Source organism: Musca domestica, unplaced genomic scaffold (assembly GCF_030504385.1).
Source record: "Musca domestica strain aabys unplaced genomic scaffold, Musca_domestica.polishedcontigs.V.1.1 44, whole genome shotgun sequence".
Classification (NCBI taxonomy): domain Eukaryota; kingdom Metazoa; phylum Arthropoda; class Insecta; order Diptera; family Muscidae; genus Musca; species Musca domestica.
Window position 1 is genome coordinate 6,262,939 of NW_026712334.1, and position 19,937 is coordinate 6,282,875.

General features: G+C 33.4%; 1 protein-coding gene across 2 annotated transcripts in view; it reads right to left on the reverse strand.

Moving 5' to 3' along the window:
- Window positions 1-19,937, reverse strand: part of LOC101899616 (netrin-A) — a 235,520-nt gene that overhangs the window by 61,653 nt on the left and 153,930 nt on the right. For both annotated transcript variants that reach the window (XM_005176806.4, XM_011297981.3), the window contains exon 3: window positions 1,616-1,804. In XM_005176806.4, coding sequence (XP_005176863.2) covers window positions 1,616-1,804 — 189 coding nt within the window. The remainder of the gene's footprint in view (window positions 1-1,615; window positions 1,805-19,937) is intronic.

Below are 19,937 nucleotides of genomic sequence, written 5' to 3' on the forward strand. Positions count from 1 at the left end.
CATTTCACTGGAATGTTAAAAAAATATAGCAACATTCGCTTTTCGAAACATCTGTCTTCTAAATGATCCATGTGATTTATTTCGTAATGAAAAAATCGTGAAATATCTCGATGGGTTAAGTAGAGCAATGTATTTAAGAAAAAAGCTAGTTATATAAAATATTAATTCAAAAATGATTTAAATTTTTTAGAAGAATTAAAAATTTAACACTTCCCTGGAATTTTGAGAAGTTATTCCAGAATCTGTTTTTCCAGAAAATGTTTTTTTAATGACCCATTCGATATGTTTCTAGAAGAAAACCAGTAAAGAAAGTCTTAAAGTCGGGAGGGCCGACTTTATGATACCCTACACCACTTTGCATATTTAGTAGAGCTTCACATAACAATTAAAAATTTTTGTGATATAATTAAATCATACAAGCTATGATTATTATTTAAGTTCATAGGAACTAATTTGCCGAAGAATTTATATATTTTCAATTGGGGTTTGTATTGCCCATTTGAATTGAAATCGGATATAGATATATATGAGAACTATATCCAAATCTGAACCGAAAATTTGGCACAGATATTTCTGAGCTGTATTTGATATATGTCCCTAAATATCGTTGTTACGGAGTGCATATTATTACGGCTGTGGGGAAAATATACAACAAATCGGATGAAGAATATATATGGTAGCTATAGCTATATCTGAACCGACCTTCACGAAATTTGACGTACTAGCTTCTAGACTAAATTCGTGCCAAATTCCATTCCATTTGGTCTTATATTACACGTTTGGTGCGCAAAAAAATGCAAATCGGACGAATATATATATGGGAGCTATGTCTAAATTTTGACCGATTATCTCCAATTTCAATAGGGTTCGCCCTTGGGAAAACAAATGACTTGTGCAAAATTTCATCTCAATCGAATAATAAATGCGACCTGCATTTTGTTTACAAAAATACATGGACAGACTTACGGGCGGAAATGCATACATCGACTCAAAATGTGATTCTATGCTGATCACCAAAAGGAACTACGGGTCTATCTTGTTTCCTTCTCCATGTTACAAACAAATGTACAGGGACATAATACCCTTGCCACTATGTGGTGTAGGGTATAAAGAAGCCAACAAAAAATCTGTTTAATATCACGGCCAGGAAAAAAAACTATTGACAGTTTGAGTGGGAGGTCAAGGAAAAAGAAAAATAGTTTTTTTTTTTTATTTTGTTGGACCTTCTAGCATTGAAATTTGTTTGTTTTAATCAAATTGGAATTTGTCTTCGAGTGCCGATCGCCTCAAGCTGTCTCAAGTAGCTGCCGAAATAAATGCTTAACCTCATTCGATGATAAATGTTTTTCTTAGAGTTTTTTAAATCTATTTTTTCCCATTTTCAAGTATTGGTGGCCGGAAAATGTTTATTTATTATCACATCAAGACAACAACACCCTCTCAAAATGACCAGCAATAGTTTCGTAGTGGTTTTTTTGTTTATTTTAAAAGCCATTTTTTTAATTTCTAATTATTCTTAATTAGTTTGGCAATTAATTTCATTATTTGGTCGTCGTTGTTGCTGTCATTTCTTAATATAAAAATAATGGTGTTTGGAATTTTTTGTTTTACTCACCTTTACACACTCGTCGATGATTCAATGGTTTGCTGGGATCCCGATAGAAACCCTCTTTGCAATAATGACAGTGGCGACCCGTTGTCGAGTGTCGACAATTGGTGCACACACCACCCGACACACGTCCGGACAATTTGAAAAGTTCCATATTGAAGCGACATTGGCGGGCATGATTGTTGCAATTGCAAACTGGAATGAATAAGAGAATAAAAACACGAAAAAGAAAACAATTAGAAAGAAAAATAAAAAATTGAGATTTAAAAATAATGAATAAATATTGTGATATGTCAAACAAACTGAGATCATCAGCAATGTGCCTCGCCATTGAAAATCGATATTTTTGTATAAAAAGTAACAATTAGCGAGGCATGATTTAAAGAATATTCTCAAAAGTCTACTTTCAATAGAAAATACGTATTTTTTATTAACAAAATCAATCCTTAGCAAATGAGGAATAGAACATTATCGGTCCTCGGTAAATTAAGATTTAAAAAGTCAATAAAAAAATTAGAATTTTTTCAGGTAAAAAAATTCAATCTTCAGTAACTTAGGATTTTTTTTCCATAGAAAAAAATTAATTCTGAGTAAATTAATTTTTTTTATATAGAAAAAAATCTATGCTCAGTTAATGAGGGGTTTTTTTCTTTAAAGAAACTAAATCTCAAAGAAAACAAGGAAAAAAGCTGTAAGTTCGTCCGGGCCGAATACCCTCCACCATTTGGAACAAATTTGGAATTTTCAAAAAAAAAAAATCCGTTAAAAATTCAGTTAAAATCTTAAAAATAGTCATATATTAGACGATGGGGAGCTGCATTGACAACTTTTGTCATAAGCTATTACAATGTTCAAATGTGAAACTTGAAAAAAATGTAGCTAAAATCATAAAAAATACCGAATATAGGGAGGTACCATGGAGTACGTGGACCTGCACCGACAATTTTCTGTCATAGACTGTAGTATCCATTACGAACTTCAAATACCACATTTGAAATAATTCCGGTAAATAATGTCGCTAAAATCATCAAAATACCGAATATCATGATGTACCGTTATATGAGGGCTATACGAAGAAGTGGTCTTGTACAGACAATTTTCTGTCATAGACTGTAGTATCCATTACGAACTTTAAATACAAAACTTGAAAAAATTCTGGTAAATAATATCGCTAAAATCATCAAAATACCGAATTTTTATACCCGACACCACAAGGTGGTCAGGGTATTATGTCTTTGTGCATTTGTTTGTAACAGGCAAAAGGAAACGAGATAGACCCATAGTTCCGTTTGATGATCTGCATAGAATCACTTTCTGAGTTGATTTATGCATGTCAGTCCGTCTGTCCGTCCGTCCGTCCGTCCATGTATTCTTGTGAACAAAATGCAGGTCGCATTTATTATCCGATTGAGATGAAATTTTCCAAACAACATTTGTTTGGCCCAAGGACAAACCCTATTGAAATTGGAGATAATCGGTAAAAATTTAGATATAGCTCCCATATATATCTTCGTCCGATTTGCTTTTTATTGTGCACCAAACGTGTAATATCAGCCCGAATAGTATGAAATTTTGCACATACAACCAAATTAGGTCTGAAAATAAGTATGCCAAATTTGATCGAAATCGGTTCAGATAAAGTTATAGCTCCCATATATATTGTTCATCCGATTTGTTATTTTTGTCCTCCGCAGCCGTAATATGCACTCTGTAACAACAATATTTGGGGAAATATATCGAATGCAGCTCAGAAATACCTTTGCTAAATTTTATCGAGATCGGTTCAGATTTGGATATAGATCCCATATATAACTTCGTCCGATTTACCTTTTATTGTGCACCAAATGGGATGGAATTTGGCACATACGACCGAATTTAATCTAGAAGGTAGTATGCCAAATTTGGTGAAGATCGGTTCAGATATAGCTATAGCTTCCATATATATTGTTCATCCGATTTGTTGTATTTGTTACCTACAGTCGTAATATGCACTCCGTAACAACGATATTCAGGGAAATATATCAAATACAGCTCAAAAATATCTTTGCCAAATTTTATCGAGATCGGTTCAGATTTGGATATAGTTCCCATTTCAAATTAATTTTGCACCAAATGGGCAATACAAGTCCGAATTTAAAAGATACAAATGCTTTGGCATATTTAGTCCTGTGAATTTTAAATTATAATTATAATCATAGCGTGTATGATTGAATTCTCCCATAAAAACTTTTAATTATTAAGTGGAGCTCAACTAAATTAGCAAAGTGGTGTAGGGTATCATAAAATCGGCCCCGCCCGACTTTAGGACTTTCTTTACTGGTTTTCTATAAAAAATCCTATATTTTATTTATTTATAGAATAATAATATATGTGTTTATATTCCCAAAAAATGCAACAATAAATAAATAAAATATCTATAACTAATTAACTTGACCCATAAAAAAGCGTTTGTGGTGACATAATAACTTTTGTTGTTGGGATGATATTTACATTTTAACAAGTTAAATGAAAACCATTAAAAATTAATCCAAAACGATAAAAAGATTTATTTTTTAAATTACAATTCGATTTGGTTGTTAATTTGAAACCATTTCATGACCAGATGTTGGTTACAGTGAAACCCAACCGAACTAGTTTCGCTTGTTTCGATTTTGTTATTGTTGTCCATATTATTTTCGGAACGTATGCTGGCACTGCTGCCGTTTTTATTGGCTTTAGTCTGTGTTAACATGGCTTAAACAATTTGTTAACTAGATATTAATTTTTAAAGCCATATCATAAATGTTTACCCAAACAATTTGCATATTGTCAGCATCGGATTTGAAGAATTTTGAAAAGAAACAAACATGTTTGTTTTGGCTAAATAATTGAAGATTGACTTCAATGGCCGGGCGGTCAGGTTGGGTAAGAAGAGTATCAAACACATGGCAAAAAACGTTTTTTGTTAAATATTTTAAAGGTCTAAACCACAAGCAATTTTGCCCAAACTCAAATAATCATTAGATTGCCAACTGTTTGTGTGTGCGTGTTTGTTTTATTGATTTTAATGTGTTTTTTTTTATTTTGGTATGGATTATTTTGCCTGACATATTTGGTTTGAAATCTCATGTTATGTGGGAGTATTGAAAGCTTTATGCTGATATGACAAGTTATGGGTATTGAAAAATAAGAAATGAATATTTCAAATAATTTGTTTACAATTTGCTTAGCTATTATTTTAGGTGATTTGATCCACAAAGGAATTTTAATGGCCGCATTAAAATAAATCATTTCGCTTTAAATGGCATTATTGGTCCAATATTTTTATCGTGACAACAATGACAAATAAACATGTTGAAACGTATCAGTCGATATGGCCGACAGATGTATACCCTCAGCCAATGTTCGCTTATTTAAATATATTTTGACTTCCGTTATGATTTTTCAAATTGGAGTAGTATCGGACCTAAATAAGTTAGATATAAATATTGAGACGTGTCAGGTTTGGACTATATTGGTTACTTCCTTCACTTTATTAGAAATATGTGATAATTTGTATTGACCGAAGTATTCTGATTTCATACTTCATCTAATACGTATAAAGTTATTGGTATGAGCAAAATTACAAGAAAATCGAACATTTATTTCCGATTTTATGCAAAATCATAAATTTCGATAAATTTCATATTTTTTATCAGGTTTCTGGTTGAGAAAAATATTTATATATACCAAGTTGTAAAGAATCGCTGACTTGTTTCGCAAGTTATGACAGATAAATTATTGAAAATTATAACCCTTTATGGGTGAGATACCCTAAGTAGAAGAAATGGTCCAATCTCTACCATTTTTATAACGGATCTTGTGTTCATGAAAATATTGAGATGTACCAAGTCTGAATGAAATACAGGGTTGCCCATATTCGACGGACCCATCTGGCAACGCCATAACTTTTGACAGAGATGTCACATACCTTAATTACATACCGCGTTTGAAGCGTCAGTCCAAGCAGATTTTTACCATGAACCAAAACACGCCACGCGAGGTACCAGAAGGAATGTTCCGATTCCTACCATCTTTATAACAGATCTTGTGTTCATAGATATATTGAGATGTGCCAAGTCTAAATGGAACCGGATGTAAATTTCGCATTTTATGAGCTTCATGAGTATTCAAAATGTTGACCCTTTGTGGGGGAGGTACCACAGAGAATGGACATATCCATATGCACATATCCCATATTCACAGCAGATCTTGAAATAAAAAGATGTTTGAAATTAGAAGAGAATCGGATGGTTATTTCGGATTTTATGATCGTTTTGGTTATTTAAATTTTTGATCCTTTGTGATCCTTTGTGAGGGAGGTACCAGAAGGAGTGGTATATTTCATCTTGGTGTATATATTTCATCTTGTGTTAATAAGCATATTGAGATTTGAGAAATCCGATGAAAATCCGATGGTCATTTCGCATTTTAAGACAGTTAAACATTTTGACCCGTTGTGGGGGAGATACCAGAAGGAGGGGGTCTATATATTCCATGTTCACATCAGATCTTGTGTTGATAAAAATATTGAAATGTGCCGAGTTTCATAGTTATTCAAAATTTCGATGCGTTATGGGGGAGATACAGAAGGAGTGGTTCAATTCGTTCTTCATGCCAGATATGGACTTGGTAGAAATATTGTGTTGTACGAAATCTAAAGACAATCGGACTCTTATTTCACATTTAATAATCATAACGATTATTCAAAATTGTCATCCTGTGCGGACGAGGTACTTAATGGAGTGGGCCGTTATTGTGTATCTTCGCACATGACCTAGGTTTTAAAAAGTTTGCACAAAATTGAATAATTCTGCCTTGTTCTGTAAGTTAAATTATTTTCTCCGAAAATTTTGACATTTTATGGAGGAGGTACCAAAAGTAGTGGACCGATATTGTCCCTCTCCGAACTCGATGCAAGTTTGATAATAATATTACTATGCATCAAGTGTGGACCAAATCAGGTATCCCCTTCGAGATTTATCGTACGCAACAGCCAGCCAGACACCCCTAGATTGAGTCCAAATGTTCTGAAACGGATTTGGTCCGAAGAAACCTAGGGTCTAAAACCGTTGTTCCGATGAGGCACGTTTTGGCCGTACCAAATGATATATTCCCTCTGTAGTCATATGGCTGAGACTATAAAACTACTACATTTGGTTCCACGTGTAGCTATATTGTTTGTACTACCACCAATGGGTTTTCATGAGGAAACCTTAAAGAAAAAAAACTTCCTCAAATAAACCATAACAATTACAAATATAGCCTTAATGGTTTGTTAGCCTCGCGGGGCAGGGTAGCCTACAACTAATTTCATAAGACATTAATTTCAGTTATGGCTAAATGAAAAACATAATTTTTCACAGAATTGCTCTGGTTTGTGAAACTCCTAATGTTCGAACCAAACAACCTCTCCCTCCCTCTCTCACCTTCTCTTGACCATATTTTCAATTACCACAAAACATTACTCACTTCTTGTTATGACCATACGATCCATCTTGTGCAGCAAAATTGACATAAGAAAAAAAGAACGAGGCATTCCTTTGGCTTTTATGGCCTTCTCTCGAAAATCTTCTCACAATTGTCGAACAACAAATCATTTTCCAAATAAGTCCAACGCATCAAATATCAATCAATCAAGAAATGACAAATTAAGTTTATTGCCGCAGCAATGTTTATGGAAGTTGATGCTAAGAAAAAGATCTGGTGGGGGAGGGGTGCAGAAGTGATTGTTCGAGGAGAAAGAAAAAGAAACTGCAATAACCATTTACCTACAACTAAGTGACATTTCAAGTTCTGCAGGCCAACATTCGTCGACTGACATATTACAATGAAAGAAAGATGTGATAACCGGGGTTGCCATTTGAAGAAACAATTCCCCTACCAAAGAGTTTTCAAAAAAAAATTGGAAAAATGTGTGTAGAAGATATTGGACTTCCTGTAGTGATTTTTATGCCCTCCACCACACATATTTAACCTATCAAAATATATATTTTGTTGATCAGCGTAAAATACTAAGGCTATTTAGCCCTGTCCGTCCGTCCGTCCATCCATCTGTTGTAATCACGAATCAAAACGAATAATGATATGAGCTAAAATGTTGCGCAAATTAGTCCTTTGTCTGCAGGCAGGTCAAGTTCGAAGATGGTTTATATCGGTTCACGATTTTGTATAGCCACCATGTAACGGTTCCCCCGATATTCGGTATTTTTATGATTGTAGCCAAAATTTTCAATGAAATGAAACGTCTGAAAATCCACAAAAGGAGTTCCTTCTGAGTACTTTACCCCCTGGAAGAGTATTGTCTACATAAGTTCACGATATCGTATATCCCCCATGTACTGGTACCTCCCTATATTCTGTATTTTGCTGATTTTTAAATGGAATTGTCTAAAAATCCATACTCGAAAATCTTTCTAAGCACTTTAGCCCCTGGAAGTGAAAAGACCTTATTGGCCCACGACTTTGTATAGCTTTAATAGAACGGTACCTCCCAATATTCGGTACCTCACAATATTTGATGATTTTAGGTACAATATTCACCGAAATTGTTTGAAATGTTGTATTTGATGTTACTAATAGATACTTCAGCCTGTGACAGAAAATTGTCTATGCAGGTCTTCGTATAGGCCCCATATATCAGTACCTCCCTATATTCGTTATTTTGATGATTTTAGCTACTTTATTCACCGTACTTTTTTTCAAGTTTCGTATTTGAATATTGTAATGGCTTATTGCAAAAGTTGCCTATGCAGGTCGACGCCTTCGTATAGACCCAATATAACAGCTATGTTCAGTATTTTTAAGATTTTAACCGAATTTTTACGGAATTTATTTTTTTGAAAATTTCGAAATCCGTTCCAAATAGGGGGAGGAGAGTACTAAAAGTTCGACCCGGCCGAACCTACTGCTTTTTTACTTGTTTTCTATGATTTCGTGCCTAAAAAGTTTTGACTCTGATGTTTTAAAAATCTTCTGGTCAAAAAAAAACGTTGTTTTTTTATAAAATTATAATTTAAAAGACCTCGTGGGCAATATTTGTTGGGTTTTAAGAAAGATTTGCCAATTGTGCACTCTAAAAAAATTGAAACAATGTAATGTATTGTTAAAATTCCTCCTTAAATAATCATTTAAATTTCTCAGTCAAAAATTGTCCAATTTCAAGGAATTTTCGAAGAAAATCATGGATTGTATACAACATATTTTATTTTTCAAAATATTGTGAATTGTTTCGCATAATTTATTTGTTACTGGCTTTTTTATTTTTAAAAAAATGAAATTAGTTTCCAAGGACATTGAATTGAAATTAGATCTTGTTAAAACCGACCAAAAATTATCCCTCAAATTTTGCAACTACACCACCATTGACTTTTGGTTCTGGAAAATATTCCCGTGGCTAGAACTAAAACATTCAACTCTCTATGGAGTTTGACAAGTTAACCGTTTTGCAATATGTTCGTTGTTTTTGTTTCTTCTCCTGTCAATACATAATATGGCAATGCGTTTAATGTGTATCTCTCTGGCCAAAGCAAAAAAAAAAAAAAACACTCCTCCTAAAGAAACTAGGCAATAAAAAACACTTACATATATCTTGGCAATGATTTACACCGACAGAAATGATGACAATTTGTCAATGGCATGATGACATGTTAGTTATAAGAAATGCGTTTCCAAGAGACAGAGAGAGGGAGATGGAAGAGAAATAGAAATGCCGTTTAACTTGGCTTACTAAACCTTGTAGTGGTTGTGTTGTATTTTTTTTATTCGAAGTTAAAATACCTGGCGATGTGGAAATGTAGGCAAAGACGAAGAAATGAAAAAAATTACCTTTCCACCAAAATCCCCTTGGAATATTTCTAAGCTAGTCAAATATTTCAAATTTTGACATTATTTGCATATTTGTTGGCGGCTTTATGTGTGAATTATTCCAAATTTGTTATTGTTGTCAATGAATGACAATAATCATAATTGGTTTTTGTGAGGGATGGAAGGAAATGCACGAGGTGCGTTTAATAAGTTGAGTGTGAATAGTGCTAATGTTTTTTTTAGAAAGATTGAGTTTTTCTGGGACAAATGTAGTTCCGATTTGGAAACATCAACAACAAATAATCGGAAATATGTAACATACTTTTAGGGGTATATAAATGGATCTGCTGTTTAAAGAATGTTTATTTCTTAATGTGAGATCATATTACTACCTTCAAGTTAAGTTTTGTGCCCCAAATTTGTTTTCATATTAAATTGATTTTCCGTACATATCTTTAAGCACAAATACTTTAGGGGATCTTCTCTTTTTTTTCTAAAGAACCTTGTAATTTTGGATGAAACAAACTATGGATTCTGGAGTAAAAGGTGCCGTAAAATGTCATCCATGTCAAATTGACTTTATGTGCATTCTTTTAGGGTGAAAAAATATATATAAAAAAAAAAACATTTTTTGATTTTGAGGTTACATTGGAACCTAAAAATGTTTGTGTCAAACAAATTATGAGTTCCACTGTACAAAAAAAGTTGGCCATTGGTATGTGCGATATACTTTTAGGCTCACTTTTTGATGTTGGGATGATATTAATTCCCTCAAGATGCAGAAAATGTTTTAAGTTTTTAAGTGTTTAGTTGTCAAATAATGTAGAGAACTAAAAAATTGATTTTTGCTTTGAAGATCTAAGAATTTCGGTGTCAAACAATCCATGAGCTGAACAATAGGAAATTGGGTTATTGAGGTGCGGAGCATACGTTTAGCATACGTAAACAATGTTCATTTTTTGGGAAATAATGGTAATTAAAATTTGATTAGTTGAACTTGAAAAATTCATCGTTTTTTACTGGAAAAAGTCCAGAGGTTGTCTTTTTTACTTCAAATCCGAAATAGAAAAGTCTAGCATCGAGTTATATGCCTAGTGTATACTTTTAGGCATAAAACGTATAATTTTAATATAATGCAGCATTTAACATTTTTAACAGATTTAATTTAATTTTTTTTCATCTGGAGATAAGCTTATTATCTTGGAACTCAAGCCAGGGATACTGATGTGTGGTGCATATTTTTTGGAGTTTAAAAGTATTTTTCTTTATGCTACCAATGTCTCCTTTTCATTTGGCCTATAAAATGAATTTCGTTAATTTTATTTTTTTTTCTGCTTAAATCCAAAACGGAAAACCTGCGGTGGAGTGCATACTTTTAGGTGTTCAAAAACTTTAATTTTTTTCATGCACGTATTTTTATTTTCTGCATAAACCGCCATAATCTTTCATAAACCGCCATAGTCACCACATTTAAACGTTTTTGACAAAGCAAAAATAAAAGAGAGATATAATATATATTTAACACTGGTGTATACTTTTAGGCATAAAAGGTACGATTTATAATTTTTACGAGTCAAATTAACATTTAATGGATTTTTCTTTGGCTACAGATCAGCCGAACATGTTAAACGCTGGCGCCTAGTATTAGGCATACACAAAATATCAGTATTGTTGAATTATTAACTATTTTATTCCTCAAGCATTCCCGTTCTTTATATACCTATTTTTGGCAAAATCTTCTACCGCAATACAAAGGAGTATCCCTGTATGTTATTAATTTTGGTGTATACTTTTGGGCATTAAAAGTATTTTTCTTCGCATTAATTAATCACTCAGAAAATCAATTAATTTAGGTATTTTAACTTCGGCTGAATATCAACTTATTTCGTTTCAAAGTCGTGTGTGGTGCATACTTTTAGACATACAAAAAAAAATATAAGCATTTCTTGATAGTTACTTTTTATTTTCTTTCCTAACCACCCCCTTTCTATTCATGTCTTTGGCAAGGTCTTCTGTCATAAAACGCCAATGTTTATTACAATGGTATTGTCAAAAAAACAAAAGAGAAAAACAGTGTATTTTTAATTTCCCATTTTCCACCAATGGAAAAGAAGAAAATTGGTTATGCCAATGGTTGTTAAGAGGCCAATCGATCTTTTCTTTTCTTTCTCCTTTACTTCTTTGGAATTTCACTAGGTGTCTGTCTGCATTTTTGAGGGAAATTAAACTAAAGTTGCGTGTGGCTTTCTCAAAAACACACGCAAATAGTTTTCAACTTTGGCGAGAGATGGTGGTTGGATAAGAAAAACATTTCAAACATGTTATTTGCAAGATTTTGGGATAATAACACACTTTTTAACTTTACCAACCAGAGCCATTGGGGAGATGGAAATGCTCCCTGCTTTCCTCCATGACTATCACTCATGTTTTCTTGTTGTAACATTTTGTCCAAACAGCTGACTTCAAGACTTAGACATTAATGAAGATTTATGAGGAAAAATCAAATTGTGGTTGGGTTTGCTTGGTGTCTAACTGACTGACTGGTCGGTAGGCTGGATTTATTTCCATATCAATTGAATCATTGAAATCGTTCAGTCTCCTCATCTCGGCTGTTAGGCTTTTGACTGTGTCGAATCTTTAAAGCCTAAAGTGAAAATTTATGCAGATTTCTTTAACAAAAACATCACGAATCAAATACATTGAGTGTGGCGTTAGCTATTTGTTTAGCTGTCTGGTTAATCTCTCCCCCCTGTTCTGCCCTCCCTTTCAGGTTGTTGTTTTCGACTTGTTGGCTGCCACACGATATCGTTTCGGCATTAATGACCAGTTAGTGACCACCGGATATTTAGATTGTTATCGAGATTTTTTTTATTTTGATTTCAAATATCGACTTCTGTTTGGAAAAAATCATTCAAACGAAAATTGAGGAAGGTATTTGGGCTTAGGCATGGCTAGTTACAAATTAAGAAGAGTGAGGTGGCGAGTTTTGTAAATGAAACGTGATTTTTATAGGCATTTCTTTTCCATTTAATTGTGATCACTTCCAATATCACTTGACTCGTTTTATGATTTGGCACGAAAAGTAAACAATTAATTTTTGGAAAATAAATAAATGTCAATCACATTTAAGTTTTTTCCAATAAGATCTGAGAGCTTATTATAAGGCTTATTTAGAGGAGGGGGTACAACTTAATTTGTCTTACAGAAAACTGTCCTATAATGTTGAAATTAAATACACGAATAGCTATTCTGAGAAAATCCCATTTCGGAAATCAGAAAATCACACGCTTTTTCTTTTTTAGAAATTTTATCGTCTAAAAATGCATCTGAGTTTTTAATGGAACTTAAATCTCAGAGAATATTTCTAGGTTAGTCAAACATTTCAAATTTTAATATTATTTGCATATTTGTTGTGTGAATTATTCAAAATGATTGTAATTCGGTTTCAGGACATTAGGAAACGATAGAAATGTAAGAGTGAGAATTATGGAAGCTTTGAGAGTCTAAAGATTTTTGTCTTTATTTTATAACCTCGTGAGCTGAACATATCGCAATATTCCATTCGGCAAATATTGAAAAATTAGCTCGGGGTAAAGCCATTGAAATTCCAAAAAGTGCAAGAACTTACATCGCAACAAAAAGAAAATAGACTAAACAGAGCTAAAGAGTTGCTTCGCTTGGCCGAAAGTGGTGAACTGCCAAATTTGGTTTTATCCGATGAGAAAACATTCGTTATCCAGCAGTTTGTAAACAAACAAAATGATCGTGTTTACTTGCCAAAGAGGTCAACTGAAAAGTGCCGATCATGGTGATCGTGTGGGCCACTATATCAGCCCATGGTCGCTCTCCGCTCGTATTAATCGACCGTGGCATCAGAATAAATGCCGAATATTATCGCGAAAATATTTTGGAGGGTGTATTAAAGCCTTGGGCACGTAAACATTTTGGCCGCAGACCTTGGACATTCCAACAGGATCAGCACCATCGTACTCAGCACGCGCTACGCAAGAATGGTTACAAAATGAGGTTACTCGCTTCATTTCCAGCGCACAATGCCTAGTGTATTTTGGAAAGCATTCCATTTTAAAAAATACCTAAGTGTTGCAATATCGGTCCACATATTCTGTAACAGACTTAGATTAAGGTCAGAGAGATATGGACAATATTGGCCCCCTAATTCGATAACTGCTCTATGAAGGGTCAACATATTGGATAATCATATCGTAAGTCAAAATATATTTTAACTAGCAAGTGCCCACAACTTCGTCACCTAAATTCTACCTAAAAATATTATAATCGTTCCGCAATAGGCCACCGGAATTGTTTCAAATTTATCCACCGGAATTGCTTAAAATTTCGTATTTAAAGTTCGTAATGGTTACTACAGTCTGTGACAAAAAATTGTGCTTGCAGGTCTAGGTCTTCGTATAGCCCTCATATAACGATACCTCCCGATATTCGGTATTTTGACGATTTTAGGGACATTATTCACCGGAATTGTTTCAAATTTCGTATTTGAAGTTCGAAATCGTTACTACGCCTATGACAAAAAAATTACTTATCCAACACTACGTCTTCGTATAGCCCCCATATAAAGGTTTTCATTTCAGCGGTATTTTTCGACGGAATTTTTTTTTTTTTGAGAATTTTCAAGATCCTTGAGAATGATGGAGAGTATAAAAAGTTCGGACCGGCGGAACTTAGCTACTTTTTTACTTATTATGTATGAAAATTAGACTCTATATCTACATATCAGGAGATAATAAGATATTTTCTTCACGATCCAAATTCTTTGTTAAGAATGCAAAACATCGATTTTAGTTCCATTCGTTATTTTCAATAGCTGATTTTATAAATATCGATAATTTTTTATTGTGAGGATATTAGAATTTGTATTTATCACACAAAATTAAATTTCAATTGTTTTCAGGTGTGGAATGTTCAACAGGAAATCAAGAATTAAATGTTTAAAAATATTATAAAAATTTCTTCGAATAACCACTAAGCTGGGTGGTATGGCGTCTCTCTCTCTCTAAATCCCCGATGAGGAGGTGTTCATTGAACATTTCGTTCTAAATTTAATTTGCATAAATTAAGGCGCACATTAGTCATTTGCAATGCGAACGAATATTTTTTTTTTTTTGGAATAAAAATTCTTATCTTGATTTTAAAACCACTGAAAGCTTGTTTTTTTTTGTTGCTGCATTTATTTGTGGATCAAAAGATAAGCTGGTATTTTCCGACTCACACCCAAACTGGGGTGGTCGGTTGGTCTGTCTGTGGTCATTATCATTGGTAAAAATAAAGATGCAGTAAATTAAATTATGAACAGTGAATTCTGCTTAAATTGAATTATGAAAAAATCAGATGCTTCTAGCCATCTATATGTGTAAAACCTACAAGTCAAAATATACATCAAGACAATCATCTTCCTTTGCCCTCCCCGATAAACCCTACCCCGTTTTCTATTTTTTTTTAATTTTGCCCATAATAAAACGCAGAAATGAATTCTTAATTACCCAAAACCGTCCTTAGGTTACAAGATTTATACACATTGCGTTTTTTACATAAATATGGATGTGAAATTAAAAAGTTATTACAAACGAAAAAACAGACATCCAAAACACCTCGAGACAAAAAATCTGATGATGTGTCTGTCTGCTTGGCAATCAAATGAAGATTATGACCGGCGAATTGTGATGTTAAGACTGACAATTATGATGATGACCAGCGAGATACATGTTATCTCGGGCCATGATGGACACCACGATCATGTCTTGTAATGTAAAATGGAATTTTCAATCATTCTTGGAGGGGATGTTGGATTTTTTTCTACTTTTTCATTTTTTGCGTACACAGTGACGTTGGCGGTATATCCTTTTGTTGTCTGTGACTTTGATGGGATGAGCCATGAAAAGGAGATCGTCTTTTCAGTGCCATAATTTGCCACTATGTTGAGATATAAATATTATTTATTTCCACTTGAAATAGTCTTACAATTTCATATTAAATGGTCTAGCTAAGATGCATCCTATGGAAGAGCTGATTAATACAAAATGCCATAGAGGTTTCGTTTCTTTCCACAGTATTATGACTATTATGTTTTTTTTTTTTTTGATTTTTCAAAGACAACAAAAATTTTTTAATGCATAATAAGTCACAGACATTTTCCGCGAGGATAAGAACCAGAAGATAGAAGAGCATGCTCTTCTTTTACCTTCTATGAGAACAGCACATGGTATTCTATGAGAACAGCACATGGTATTCTATGAGAACAGCATATATTCTATTCTATGAGAACAGCATATGCTATTCTATGAGAACAGCATATGCTCTTCCATGAGAACAGCATATGCTCTTCTATGAGAACAGCATATGCTCTTCCATGAGAACAGCATATGCTCTTCTATGAGAACAGCATATGCTCTTCCATGAGAACAGCATATGCTATTCTATGAGAACAGCATATGCTATTCTATGAGAACAGCATATGCTATTCTATGAGAACAGCATATGCTATTCTATGAGAACAGCATATGCTATTCTATGAGAACAGCATATGCTATTCTATGAGAACAGCATATGCTATTCTATGAGAACAGCATATGCTATTCTATGAGAACAGCATATGCTATTCTATGAGAACAGCATATGCTATTCTATGAGAACAGCATATGCTATTCTATGAGAACAGCATATGCTATTCTATGAGAACAGCATATGCTATTCTATGAGAACAGCATATGCTATTCTATGAGAACAGCATATGCTATTCTATGAGAACAGCATATGCTATTCTATGAGAACAGCATATGCTATTCTATGAGAACAGCATATGCTATTCTATGAGAACAGCATATGCTATTCTATGAGAACAGCATATGCTATTCTATGAGAACAGCATATGCTATTCTATGAGAACAGCATATGCTATTCTATGAGAACAGCATATGCTCTTCTATGAGAATAGCATATGCTCTTCTATGAGAATAGCATATGCTCTTCTATGAGAATAGCATATGCTCTTCTATGAGAATAGCATATGCTCTTCTATGAGAATAGCATATGCTCTTCTATGAGAATAGCATATGCTCTTCTATGAGAATAGCATATGCTCTTCTATGAGAATAGCATATGCTCTTCTATGAGAATAGCATATGCTCTTCTATGAGAATAGCATATGCTCTTCTATGAGAATAGCATATGCTCTTCTATGAGAATAGCATATGCTCTTCTATGAGAATAGCATATGCTCTTCTATGAGAATAGCATATGCTCTTCTATGAGAATAGCATATGCTCTTCTATGAGAATAGCATATGCTCTTCTATGAGAATAGCATATGCTCTTCTATGAGAATAGCATATGCTCTTCTATGAGAATAGCATATGCTCTTCTATGAGAATAGCATATGCTCTTCTATGAGAATAGCATATGCTCTTCTATGAGAATGGCATATGCTTTTCTATGAGAATAGCATATGCTCTTCTATGAGAATAGCATATGCTCTTCTATGAGAATAGCATATGCTCTTCTATGAGAACAGCATATGCTCTTCTATGAGAATAGCATATGCTCTTCTATGAGAATGGCATATGCTTTTCTATGAGAATAGCATATGCTCTTCTATGAGAATAGCATATGCTCTTCTATGAGAACAGCACATGCTATTCTATGTGAAGAGCCAAGTGCTCTTCAATGTGAAGAGCCAGGTGCTCTTCAATGTAAAGAGCCAAGTGCTCTTCTATGAGAAGACCACACGCTCTTCTATGAGAAGACCACACGCTTTTCTATGAAAAGACCAATAGCACTTCTATGAGAAGAAAAATAGGTCTTCTTTGAGAAACAGCTCTTTTATGAGCAGGCCAATCTCTTCTTCCATATACAGAAGTAAAAAGTGATTTTAACCATGTTTGTTGTATCGTGGCTCGCAATAATGGTGTATTCTTCATATCCCAACCCCTCCCTTACTGTCTTGTTAGATCTTTGAGCACATCAACATTCCTCAACTACAATTCACCCACAGAGTAGAATCCCCCCTCTTGGTCATGACAACATCGGAGCTACTTTCATTTTCGTTTTATCTGGCAAACGAGTTTTGGTGTTAACGTTTTTTTTTGATTACTTCTTGACTCCCGCATTCGATTTGTTTCGAATTGTGTTTTTTTCGCACTTCAATTTATGGTTTAATAGCAGTTTATGGTCAGACATTTTTGGCCATATGAAGACATATGTTGTAGTCGTATTGGGTTGCTGCTGTTGTTATGTCGTTGCTAGCCATAGCTACGATAAAATTCCCAATAGCAATGTTCGGCTTGCTGGCTCCCCGAGGAGGGAGGCAGACGAACAGTGATTATAATTCGTGAAGAAAAACTTTAGCTATATTTGAAATTCGTTAATGGTTTCAAAATTTTTGGATCTATCAGAACAATACAGTACTAATTTTGGATCTTATCTTTTTCATATTTTATCTTGTAACTTTAAATTTAAGCTATTCTGTTCATAAAAATTACTATCCAAATAAAATATTTGTAATTTTTTTTATCGTAAATATTTTGAGATATTGTGGGCTTATTAAAGGAAAACTGTACCGATTTTGATTCGAAAATCTCCAGTATATATTATATGAGAATTTTACTTTATGGGTTTTTTCCCACTGTTCATAAAAATTGTTCTCTAACTGAAATATTTGTGAATGTATTTTTTTTGTTTCATCCTTTTCCATACATCGATGTATCAAAGTTTATCGGTGTTTGCATGTCCCGCCTCACTCCTCTTGTGTGTGCTTTTTTTCTGCTCTCTGGAAAATTTATCTATAGTTTTATGTTGCTGTTCATTTCATTTCCCAAAGGTACTATTCAATTAAGTACTCAAGAATTTATGTCTGCAGTAACTATGAACGGAATGATAAAAATATTTTGTTCGAAATATTTGTTTTTTTTTTTGTTGGTTATTCTCTCTTTCTCTCTCGCAGCGATACATGAATTTAAGTGGAGAATTTAATTCTAACAAATTAAGGTATTCGAACTAGTAGCGAAAGGTATTTGAAAATGAAATTTGGAAGTTTGTTTTGGAGCAAAAAAAAAAAAAAAAAAAAAAAATACAAATAGAAGAAGGCTACTTCAGTATGTAATGTAAAAGAAATAGAAAAAAATCTTTAAAATATCAATTTATCATAAATGGCTTATGATGGCTATAAAATCACCTTTATACAAGTTTAATTTAAGAAAATAATGTAAATTATTTGTTCGTTGTTCATATTTAATATTCACAACATTTTTATTGCACATTAATGTCATTTTATAAATCATTTACGGGAATTATCTTTAATCTCTCTCGGGCAATAAGAACATTTTATTTTCGAAAATAAAATTACAAATATGTTCAAGTGTTAACATCCATGACAATATTTTGATATCTAGGAGAGTGGATTTAGAACGCATCTCCTTCATTTTATTTGAATATTTGCCACACGCACATTTAATAATTTCAAAAAAAAAAAAAAAAAAAAATCATAAGATCACCATCGAAAACGAGGATAGGATGTGACAATTTTGTTTAAATTTGTATGCTGTTATTGAATATTGTAGTTTTAGGAAGTAAGAAGTAAGTATTCCCATCAAATTAGCTGTGTGGTATGGTCCCAGAAAAGTCACATTCAACACATTTTGAAAGGGTGAGCAAATATGATTCCTCCCACCAAAAAAAAAAAAAAAACAAGTAAAAAAGCAGCTAAGTTTGGTCGAGCCGAACTTTCATTACCCTCCACCATTTGGAAAGAACTTGAAAATTTTAAATGAAACGAATTTTTTTCCATAGGTTATAGTAATCGTTAGGATCTCCCAATACGAAATTTCAAACGATTCCGGAGAATAAGGTTGCTGAAATCATCAAAATACCGAATATCGGGAGCTACCCTTATATGGGGGCTATACGAAGACGTGGACCTTCACTGACAATTTTCTATTATAGACTGTAGTGTCCATTACGAACTTCAAATACTTAATTTGAAACGATTGCGGTGAATAATGTTTCTGAAATCTTCAAAATATCGACTATCGGGGGTATGGGTGCTATGCGCAGACGTGGACCTGTATATAAAAATTTTTATCATAGACTGTAGTACCCATTTCGAACTTCAAATACGAAATTTTATATAATTCCGGTATATAATGTCGCTATAATCATGAAAATACCAAATATCCGGAGGTACCGTTATATGGTGGCTATACGACGATCTGAACCTGCATACAACATTTTTTGCCATAAGTTGTAGTATCCATTAGGATCTTCCAGTACGAAATTTGAAACGATTCCGGTGAATAATGTTGCTGGAATTATCAAAATACCGAATATCGGGAGGTACCGTTATATGCGCGCTATAGACAAACATGGACCTAGATATTCAATGTTCTACCATCGGAGCTAGAACCCATTATGACCTAAAAATACTAAATTTTAGATAAAGTTAATACATCCTCCTTATATATATATATATATATATA